At 37.7% G+C, this 11,864-nt stretch overlaps 1 protein-coding gene across 3 annotated transcripts; it reads right to left on the bottom strand.

The window, feature by feature from the left end:
• Positions 1-7,002: 7,002 nt before the first annotated feature.
• On the bottom strand, positions 7,003-11,130 carry LOC145608563 (protein ENHANCED DISEASE RESISTANCE 2-like). Of its 3 annotated transcripts, XR_014105838.1 has the most exons (4): positions 11,003-11,130; positions 8,124-9,111; positions 7,778-7,856; positions 7,003-7,292 (listed from the first exon to the last, which is right to left on the bottom strand). XR_014105838.1 is itself a non-coding variant. In XM_081664180.1 (3 exons), the coding sequence occupies exon 2, from the start codon at positions 9,093-9,095 to the stop codon at positions 8,157-8,159; it is 939 nt and encodes a 312-aa protein (XP_081520306.1). In that variant the 5' UTR covers positions 9,096-9,111; positions 11,003-11,130; the 3' UTR covers positions 7,003-7,292; positions 8,124-8,156. The 3 variants fall into 3 exon arrangements, 2 of the variants coding, with proteins under 2 accessions (XP_081520306.1, XP_081520305.1); XM_081664180.1 differs by lacking the exon at positions 7,778-7,856; XM_081664179.1 differs by lacking the exon at positions 7,778-7,856 and having other exon boundaries at positions 8,161-9,111.
• Between the last annotated feature and the right edge of the window lie 734 nt (positions 11,131-11,864).

The following is an 11,864-nucleotide window of genomic DNA, read 5'->3' as shown; positions in this document are numbered from 1 at the left end:
TATTGTTTAGCCGTTGCCTAGTTTTATGGGGATCCTTTGTTGTTTATTGGATTGTGAGTTGTTTGTCTTCATCACCCTCGTTTCTTATATCTATCTGTATCACTATGTTGAACCAACCTTCAGATTGCTCTGTTGGGCATTTGGGCTTGCAGGTGAATGTAAAATCTGAATGGCATTACTTGTTAGTTCTTACTATATTCATTTTTGGTGTGTTGGAACTTCGTTCATTTTCTGTATAGTTTTGACTGCTGTGTCCGCTCAAGTATCCAGCCATCCAGGTGATCACACTTGAATATGTGATCGATTCTGCTCTTGAGTAGTCATGTGTGAATGCTGGTCATGGACAAGACAATGTCGATTGTTCTTGAATCTACCTGGACCAAATTGAGTATTTTTGTCCCTTCTGCTTTCCAGTTATATGTGTATGTTTATGTAGACCATATCTGCTTTTCAGCCGTTTCAGGCTCCTGCTGGAATTTCGACCTTTAAGGAACTGGTTTTTTCATACTTGACATTTTGTTTGGGGTCATTCTGAAGGAATTCTACTAATGTATTCTTTCTTTGCGAACTTAAGTAGCACATTGTTTTGGAACGGATTGAAATGAATCGTGGAGCGTAGGGTTCAAAAAATCTCTTGTTCATTTTTCAGTTATACATAACCATTTCCCTGCACATAATGAGATTCAGAAGTTGCTATTGCTCGGCAGCATGAAGTATCTCAGGCGAAGCTGAAGCTGTGCTTATTTTTGTAATTATTTTTAGAATCTCAGATGAACAATTATACATTCTCATTAGCATTTACTTTGTATTTCTCGTGTTACAATTCAGAGAATGTTGCTAAGATTTGGAAAGATTTAGATAAAGAATTTCTCTTTTGTTCCAATATCCATATGTTGACCAATTAAATACTCACAAATATTATAAAACACCCGGTGTACAATAGCATTATTGTAAATCAGCTCAAATGAAGTAAGTTATCATCTGTTTGTTTGCACCTTCTTCCTTATTTATCATTTTCTGGATCTTTCTTTCTTCTTTCAGTTTCTCTCTCTACGTACTCTTACTTTCCTCTCTCTCCTTCTTTACTCTTTCATTTTCTCTTCATCTTCCATGCCTAAGAAATCACTTCCTCTATTCCGAAATTTTCAACCTACAATTAATCCTTTATTATATTGATCAAAAAATTTTGACCGTGAAACTAATTTCTCAAATGACGATTTTTTCTCAAAATTTTGTTTAAATTGAGTTTTTGATTTATATAATTGAAATTCAATCGATTGTTTCTATCAACATTTATGAACCTCCACACACAAAAATAGATGATTGGCTTCATCTCAAATCATTATCAAAGCGGCACAAAAATGGCTATTTGGTATGGCAATTTAATTTTCGTTTCTTTTCGCTATGGTGTTAGTCTTCATTATGGTGTTTCCCACAAACATTTACGATCTTTGTTCAGGTGAATCTGGGATTTTTTGCTTCTCGGATTTAAAGCGAATGATAGTGGTTATTGATGAAAATTCCTATGTTACTTCTCTGTTTTGTTTTGTCAAAATAAAAAGGGTCACTTTTGTGAATAAAAAGGTCACTCAAATGAAAAAAGGGCCACTTTTATAAAAAAAAAAGGGTCACTTTTGTGAAAATATGTGTTAGAATATATGTAAATATATTCGGTTGACTTTGTATATAACCGTTTTGGTATTGTATTTATCCTAGCCTTATTTGTAGCTAGATAGTTTCCGTAGATAACTATTGTACATGTGTATTTATACTCAAGTTTAATGAATACAAAGGCAACGATCATAATCTTTCATGGTATCCGTTAGGGTTACGATCCTTCCTCCTTCCCCCTAGCAATTCGCCCAGACCTTCCTGTCTTCCTTCTTCCTCTCTGTTTTCACTTCCGCTGCAAATTTCTCATGGCTGAATCAAAATATCACCCTGCTTTGAACGTCACCAACGTCAAATCTCTCATTCCCATCACTCTTGATGCCGACCATGGGATGTATTATTCTTGGGCAGCACTTTTTAAAGTGCTTGTTAGGGTTCATGACCTGTACAACCACATAATTCCTCCTACGGAGTAGAAAGAGCGAGCCGCATATGAAGCCTCCAAAACTGCTGACCTTGCGTTCTGGAAGCGCTTGGACGCTGCGGTCCTCAATTGGATATACAACTCCATCTCTCCAGCTCTTCTCACAGCCATCCTTCTCAAAGATGACACTGCTCAAGGTGCCTGGTCTCGTCTCGAGTCCATGTTTCAAGACAACAAGGCATCTCGGGCCTCCCATCTCGAACAAGAACTTGCCGACCTTGATTTCGAGAATTTCACTTCTATTGACGGATATTGCAACCACATCAAATCCCTCGCCGATCGTCTTGCGGATGTTGATGCTCCAATTCCCGATACCCGTCTTATCCTAAAAATGACAGCAGGCCTTCCCGAAGCTTATGCCGGAACGGTGGATTTTATTCAAAATCAGGAGCCATTACCGTCTTTTGAGAGTTGTCGTTCTCGTTTGAAGCTAGCCGAAAGGACCATTAAAAACCGATTGGCAAAGGAGGGTGGCTCCACCAGAACACCGGCGGCCCTTGTCACCACCACCGGCAACCAGCAGTTCTCGGACTCCAGTGGTTCTGCCTCCAAGTCCAACTCGAAGAATTCCAAGAATTCTAAGAAACAGAATTCCAAGAATTCTGGGAAGCAGACCCGCAATTCAGCAGGCCCAGCCCAGCAGTCACCACAGGCCTATCCTTCACCATGGGCCGCGTGGAACCCATGGATGGCTCCTTGGCCCAGCCCTCCTTACCCATACCCCAACTCTTCATGGGCCAGACCTGCTGCCTCCTCTCCAGCCCATACTCGGCCAGGTGGGCCGGGGATCTTGGGCCAGCATCCTCAAGCCTACAATGCTATGCCGCAAGCTCCTACTGACATTGAGGCAGCCATGCAAATGTTTGCAAATATGGGTAGACCGGATAACAACTATTACATGGACACTGGTGCAACGGCTCACATGACAGCGAATCAAGGTATTCTTTCTTCATATATTAATTCGAGCATTAAAAATCGTCATATTGTTGTTGGTAGTGGTGATTTAATTCCAATTATTGGTCATGGTAGTACTAACTTACCCTCTCCATACCCACCTTTTACCTTAAACAATGTTTTACATGCTCCTAAATTAATTAAAAACCTAATATCAGTTCGTAAATTTACCACTGATAACATGGTTTCCATTTCCTTTGATCCTTATGGCTTTTCTGTGCATGATTTACAGACGGGAGCCAAACTAATGAGATGTGACAGTACCGGTGACCTATATCCTCTCTTTCCAAATCAAGCCACCTCTTCAGTCAATCAATCAAATTTCACTGCTATCTCCTCTGATCTTTGGCATAGGCGGTTAGGACATCCCGGCGATGCTATTCTTAGATCTTTAAGTATTCAAAATTTAATTGATTGTAATAAAGCTTGTAGTTCTTTTTGTTCTTCTTGTCCTCTTGGAAAATTATCCAAATTTCCCTTTAATGATTCTATGTCGCATACTACTTTTCCGTTTGATATTATTCATAGTGATCTATGGACTTCCCCCGTTCTTAGTTCCTCTGGTCATTGCTATTATCTTTTGTTCCTTGATGATTACAGTAAATTTTTATGGACTTATCCAATTGCTAAGAAATCCCAAGTGAAACACTTATTCCAATCCTTTCATAAGATAGTCCAAACACAATTTGAGCGTAATATTAAGACCTTTCAATGTGATAATGGCACTGAGTATGTTAATGGCACACTTAAAGATTTTTTTAACAACCATGGCATGCTTTATCGACTCTCCTGTCCTCACACCTCTCCTCAAAACGGAAAAGCCGAACGCCACATAAAAACCATTAATAACATCATCCGGACTCTTCTTGCACATGCTTCTTTGCCTCTTTCTTTTTGGCATCATGCTTTAGAAATGGCCACCTATCTATTAAACATTCTTCCAACCAAAGTTTTAGGCTATAGGTCTCCAACTCAAGTTCTATATCAACGTGATCCAATATACTCGGAATTACGTGTCTTTGGTTGCTTATGTTTTCCCCTCATTCCTGCCAATTCTATTCACAAATTGCAAGAACGATCCACCCCTTGTGTCTATCTTGGTCCTGCACCTAGTCATAGAGGTTCTAAGTGTTATGACATTTCAACTGGAAAAATCATTATTTGTCGTCATGTGAAATTCATTGAAACCGAATTCCCGTTTTCTAAACTTCACAAGCCTGCTTACAATGATTATGATTTTTTGGATGAAAATCCAATACATCACATTCCCCATTTGCGTCAAACACCACCCCCTGTCCAGCCCGTGTCTCCAACGCAGCCTGGCCCAACTCTTCCTCTAACTAGGCCTGACCCAGCTCACTCTCCAATCTCTCCCTCTCTCGGTACTGTCAAGGCCCAACAGCAGCCCCCCTCACAGCGTGCTCCATCTTCCCTTGGGCCCCTAACATCTACCAGCCCACCAGCCACTTCCTCACGAAGTGCTGGTCAGCCCACCCCAACAGCCCACGACAGTCCACCCACCTCTCCAATCAGCCCAACACCTCACCTACAGCATCACCACATAGACCAGCAGGCCCCGCACCACATGACCACCCGAGGCAAAGCCGGCATTACCAAGCCTAACCCCAAGTACTTTTCCAATTTAAACACGATGACCACAACCACTATTTCTCCTATCCCAAAGGACCCGGTTAGTGCTATTCGTGACCCAAATTGGAAAAATGCAATGTTAGACGAATATAATGCTCTTATTGATAATCATACATGGGATTTGGTTCCTCGGCCTCCTAATGTGAATGTTATTCGGTCTATGTGGATATTTCGTCATAAACGAAATTCTGATGGTTCTTTTGAGAGGTATAAGGCTCGTCTTGTAGCTGATGGTAAGACTCAGCAGCAGGGTATTGATTGTGATGAGACCTTTAGCCCAGTTGTCAAACCGGCCACTATTCGTACTGTTCTTAGCATTGCTATTTCACACTCTTGGCCGATCCATCAGTTGGATGTCAAGAATGCTTTTCTGCATGGTTATCTTAATGAAACAGTTTATATGCATCAGCCTATGGGTTTTCGTGACAAAAATCACCCTGATCATGTTTGTCTTTTACGAGGTTCTCTCTATGGTTTGAAACAGGCTCCACGGGCTTGGTATCAGCGGTTTGCAGATTTTGTCACCTCAATTGGATTTATTAACAGTAAATCTGATACTTCTCTGTTTATTTATAAGCAGGGATCTGATATTGCTTATATTCTGTTATATGTTGATGATATCATTCTTACAGCATCTTCTGACCGTCTCCGGACCAGTATTATGGATCGTTTGAGTTCTGAATTTGCAATGAAGGATTTAGGTCCTTTGAGTTTCTTTTTGGGCATTGCTGTAACTCGTGATGATAATGGTATGTTTTTGTCTCAGACACAGTATGCTTCCTCTATCATTGAAAGGGCCGGCATGTCTAACTGTAGTCCTTGTCCTACACCTGTTGACACGAAGTCAAAACTTAGTGCCTCTCATGACGATCCTTATGAGGATCCCACTCAGTACAGGAGTCTTGCAGGTGCTCTTCAGTATCTGACTTTTACTCGACCCGATATTTCTTATGCTGTTCAACAGGTTTGTCTTCACATGCATGATCCGCGCAATGCGCATATGGGTGCCTTGAAGCGTATTCTGCGCTACTTACAGGGTACATTGACTTTTGGCTTGCATCTGTATAAGTCTTCTATTGATGGTCTTGTTTCTTATACTGATGCTGATTGGGGGGGATGCCCCGACACCAGGCGATCCACTTCGGGTTATTGTGTATTTTTAGGGGATAATTTGATTTCCTGGTCTTCTAAACGGCAGCCTACATTATCCAAGTCTAGTGCAGAGGCCGAATATCGTGGGGTTGCTAATGTGGTATCTGATTCTTGTTGGATCAGAAATTTGTTGCTTGAGCTTTATTTTCCTATTCGAAAAGCAACTATTGTTTATTGTGATAATGTGAGTGCCATCTACCTCTCTGGCAATCCGGTGCAACATCAACGCACAAAACACATTGAGATGGACATTCATTTTGTTCGCGAAAAAGTCGCTAAAGGCGAAGTACGAGTTTTACATGTTCCTTCTCGTTATCAGATTGCAGATATTTTTACGAAGGGCCTTCCACGTGTTTAATTTGATGACTTTCGTGCCAGTCTTAGCGTCCGTGATGCTCCCGCTACGACTGCGGGGGAGTGTTAGAATATATGTAAATATATTCGGTTGACTTTGTATATAACTGTTTTGGTATTGTATTTATCCTAGCCTTATTTGTAGCTAGATAGTTTCCGTAGATAACTATTGTACATGTGTATTTATACTCAAGTTTAATGAATACAAAGGCAACGATCATAATCTTTCAATATGGGTCACTTTTGTAATAAAAAGGGTTACTTTTGTAAAGAAAAATGGTCACTTTTCGCAAAAATGTTCGATGTACAATAAAATTATTGTAAACCGGGGGCCTGCAAAAGTTTTTGTTAAATACTCGTACCATATTATATGATTCTATCATGAGATATGCAGATTAATGCATCATTAGCATGCAAGTAATTTGGTTATTCATCTGTTTTAATCAGTTTCAAATTGGTACATATTTCATCTTAACACTGAGATTACGAAAAATAAGTTCATTTTATTAGGAAACAAAATTTTGGCTAAACAAATTTCTCAGTATGTAATGTTTTCCAACTTTGGAAAAGCATCATCTTATTACAATTCCCACTCGACAACTCGACACTCTTTGTATCAAGTGGGGAGTTAGAATTTACGGCCCGGTCCGCTCCCATGCAAGAACTGTAAGCCGATAACCAGTCAGAAGAAAATCACAACCAACTGCCAGTTGAAAAATTGAAACTCCTAAATAACCTTCAGTCCATTCAGTAAACTGTGTAAAACAAGCGAGAATTCAATCTAAAAAGAAACCAGGTAATATAAGAGACATACACTTAAACTGAGATACATGTTTAGAGTTTAAAACTGTACATAAACAATCAACAATAAAAGATTTGTAGCTATAGTTGTATCCTAGACAGGCTAAATGAATGAAAGAAATCTGAATTCTGACATGGAGGTTGTGACAGAATTATGAAAAAGAATCACCATGAAGAACAAACAATGACAACGAGAATACAGAATCCTTATTGCAATCATGCAAATCGTTCACTACTGTTCTGAGCATTATAATGTGCTTGAAGTCCCCAAAGATACCTGGTTCATCTGCAACCAACAATTTAGATGTAAGCGTCTCAACAAGATGGTACAACATTATATTGCCTCTATATGCAATTGAGAAGCAAAAAATCAGAATTATAGTCAATTAGCACAAAACAATGATCAATAGAAACAAAAATATAGCATTCTAGAAATAATAATAAACACAAGGTTCAAGCCTTAGATGTCAGTTTGATGGTACCCTATTTCCTCTCCTAACGAGCATATAGAAACTATGTTCTAGATATAAGTTTAAGAACATAACAAAGTACAAAATGATCTACATAACTCTAAGATGTGTTCAAGTTAGTACCAAGTGTATCCCTCTTCATATCTGTGCTACTAAGATTATAGCGTAGTATATTGATCAATTCCAGTTAAATATCAGAAGATTCAGAACTCTATTCTAGAGAAGACTTTTTACAACAAATTCACCCACTGAACATCTTAATATATACTTAAACTATCATCACATTAATTCTCACACGTACTTTTGGTGAGAAGAAGAATGTGAACATTTAAAAGGAATATCTACGCCAGCTGTAATTAGTATCAGAAAGTCCTGATTCTCTGTTAAGAATAAACGAGATCTTAATCAACAATTTATACAGAAACAAGCAACGCGAAAATCTGGAAAATGAAGAGAAAAAAACTTGAAATTTTCGTGATATGTAAAAGAGTCAGTCATCATATTGATCCTATGACACAAGTATTCTGGACAACCGCTAATTAAATAAGAAAAAATTCTGCCCCTCCCCCCACACCACACCCCCACCCCCCCCCCCCCCCCCCCCCCGACTCATCAATTTACTTCGAAATACAAGGTGTTCACATTACCAAGTCACTTATATCTCTAAGCAATTGATGTATTTACGTAGTTTTTGTGTTTTCAACATTATCAGCATGATCTGAAGTTCCATTCACTTGTGTAGTGTCAGTAACTGCACCAGCTTCACTAGCACCTGGATGAAGAAGATTGGTGAAGCCTTGACCAAGTGACTTCCAGAAACTTGTGGATGAAGTAATAGGGATTGCAACAGACGATGCTTCAAATGACTGGGCTGAATCAGGGTTAAGTTCAGAGAATCTAAACGCCCCTAGGATTCTCTCAGGAAGCTCTGTATCAGTTTGGCTTTCAATAAGAAATGCTAAATCAACTGTCAGTGATGTTATATAACCAAAGGCTAGATGAACGATAGCATTAGCAACCACTGAAGAGCCAACATCAATGTCGACTTCTAAGAAGTTTTCTCCTACACAATACTTGCAGGAAAGGGCTCGTCCAATCACGCAAATGGCCTGTTCTCCAACTGCTGTCCTAACAAGCCAAGGCCCTTTCACAATATTTGCAATCAATTTAAGCCTCGAATTTCGAAGTACATCACCCCCCTTAATGAATTGATCTATCAGAGAACCTTCTAGGAATGGTTCAGTTGAAACAAAATATGCAATAGCACTGTAGTTCTCTTTACTTGGGAGTTGAAGATTAAAAGCCCAAACAAAAGGTCGGTTTCCCTCTGGAAATTCGTTGTCAAGTACTTTTCTGATGCGGTTATTTGGATCTTTTAAGACTTCAGAAATCTTTGAAGAACTTTTTATCCAATCAAAGCCCAAAGGCTTCAAAAGGTAATCCCCAGCAGGAACTTTCACTTTAGTCGTAAAGTATTCCGGACCCCTAACCTTAAATATGTCACCGGAAGGTGAAGCCCAACCATTGGGACAGTTGTCAGGTTCGAGCAAAGGAACAGCACCTTCTGATTGTATCCTTCTTATCCATTCAGGTTCATCATTATCATCATGCTTAGCCATTACAACAGAAGGCTATCTGTAACAAAGATTGTGTTGGTAAAGATAATACATAGACAGTAAGATATTAGTTCCATTCAATGTTCAAGTCTTTCTTTCTTCCTTCTCAATGCAAACAAAGTTACATACAATAAATAAAAGCAAAAGAATTTGTCACTTTTGTCTATGATCGGTATAGAAATATATATTAAATTATTAACATAAGCAAAATCAGAAAGCGAACAAATTGAATAATCTAAAGCCAGCAAGAACAACTCTTGTAGAAAAATAAAGGGCTGTGGCATCTTAGAGATAGTAAAATATCACTGAACAAGCAACTTAGTTTCTATATCCCATTATCCCAAGCCCAACCTCCCCTTTAGGAGGGAGGAGGGGATTAGTAAGCAACCTAGCTCTAAAATCAGAGAGGAGGGACTTGTCTTAATTGAATGATGGTTCCATACTAGAGTTCGTCCCTTTTGTTTATGATCTCAATCAATCAATCAAAAGCTTTAGTCCCATAAGTAAGGTCGGCCTTTTGTCAATAATCAATCAAGAAATAAATTTGAACATAACCAAATTCAGAAAGTGAGCAAAAAGAATTATCTATAGTCAGCTAGAACATCTCTTGTAGAAAAATTTGATCTATAGGGCCATGGCATATCAAAGATGGCAAAATGTCACTGCATAAGAAGCAATTTTTCATATGATCCCATCATCCCAAGCACAACTTCCCTTTATGAGGGAGGAAGGGGGAGAAGGAGGGCGTGGGGGCAATTATGGTTACATAACCATCTCATTTAATGATCTGACCTCAAACACTGCTAAAGGCGGGAAGAATAGAGTTAGATACGGGAGGAAGAAAACCATTAATGTATCTACAAAGATCACATCAGTTAACGTCTTTGATTCGTAATTCATAGACCTATAAAGATATTAAATCCTTATCTGGGATTCGTAATTCATAGACCTATAAGGGTTGAAATAGGGAAGGATGAGGGTTTTGTGGAGCAAGAATCTCACTCGTGTCAATGATTAAAATCACTCGTGTCAATGATTAAAATCTAACCCAAATTGGACAATTTAGCAAGACATTACAGTAATAAAAAAAAAAAAAAAAACCCATAGATAATCATCACAATATCTTTTGTCATATTCACAGACATGAGAAAATATTCCTATATATCGACTCTAGCAAAAGTTCCATTCTCTTCATTCCCCACTATAGTATTCAAACAAACATTTTCTCATAACTCTTCCGGTCTCTACTCCATCTTCATCTCTTTTATTCAATAGAGTATCAATTGGATCACACATATATAACCTCATCTTTGCATTTTAGTCACTCAGCTCATGGTATCAACCGAATTCTTAATATCATCATGTAGTCTCATTCGAATTGCAATATAATGCCTGTATAAATCTCTTTCGCATTGGCGCGAAAGAAAATCATGGCTCACATATTAGCAACTCTTCAACTAAGTTATAGCATCACCTATTCCATTTACACTTCCAATAAATAGTTAAATACCATGTATTCTTTTCCTGGTCACCATAAACTAGACCAACAATTTGGGTATATAGACTCACTTCCTCAATTATAACAATCTTTCTCTTTTTATAAGTTTATTTTATTTGTTTAAAGGAGGGGAGCTCAAAATTAAGTCATTCATTCTAATGAGAATAACACATTAACCAAAATAAAAGCAATCTTATCACAGTCAAAAATTCAGATATATTTGACACAAAATTAGTTCATATACAAATTAAGGATGCAATTACCATTTACCACATAATATGAATAATTTCAACAAAAAATACAAAACCCAGATTACAAAGCAATCATATGATAGAGAATTCTTATACAAAAAAGTGACCAAAATAAATATGAAATTTAATTTAATTACAATCATAAAGAATGAAAATCTGACCTCAAAGCTTAATTGATCCGACTCCTTCTTCACCTTTAATTCAAAAAATAAAAATAAAACAGATGTTAGTGGAAAAAGAAAAGAATGGGGTTTTTTAATGGAGGATAAATTAATAGAAAAGATTTGACCTTTGAAGAAATTAAGAGAAAATTAATTTGGGAGAAGCAAAATTTGTAATTGGGAGTTTGGGACCCACAGATTGCTGAGTCCTGAGATTTTAGCGAAAAGAAAAGTGGTGACAAAGATGGGTGCACCGCCGCACGGCCCGTTGGCCCGACCTGACTCAAATTTAAATGGGCTTTTTTCCGTAACATTTAGGTCTTATTTACTTCACCTTTAAAAAAAATATTTAGTAAAAATAATTTCAATTTTGTAAAAACTAGGTTAGATCCCATGCAATGCACGTTTATATAAAACCTATTTTTAAAAAATAAATCACTGTTATACATGAATATAAATAAGAATTACTTACATGTTGTAATTTTAAATTTTTTATTTTCATCAAAATTACAATATAGTATCTATTCAAAGTCGTCTAATTCATAGTTCAATGTAGAAGGTCATTTATTAGTGTGCTATTTAGGCCCTGTTCTTTTGAGCTTCTGGGCAGAGCAGAGCAGAATTCAGCAAAGCAGAGCAGATCAGATTTCATTATTATTATTATAATTATTATTATTATTATTATTATTATTATTACTAATATTATTATTATTACTATTATTATTATTACTATTATTATTATTATTATTATTACTATTACTACTACTACTACTGCTGCTGCTGCTACTACTAAGGGCCTGTTCATATTTACTTAATTTCAGTTCAGTTCAGTTCAGCTCAGCTCCAATCAGTTCAGTTCAGT

Source organism: Chenopodium album, chromosome 23 (assembly GCF_948465745.1).
Source record: "Chenopodium album chromosome 23, dcCheAlbu1.1, whole genome shotgun sequence".
NCBI lineage: Eukaryota > Viridiplantae > Streptophyta > Magnoliopsida > Caryophyllales > Amaranthaceae > Chenopodium > Chenopodium album.
The sequence above is the reverse complement of the archived record's forward strand: the minus strand, read 5'-3'. Positions and strand labels throughout refer to the sequence as shown.

Excerpts from the sequence above, each read along its gene's own strand:
- LOC145608563 (XM_081664180.1), bottom strand. The coding sequence starts at position 9,095 with ATGGCTAAGCATGATGATAATGATGAACCTGAATGGATAAGAAGGATA.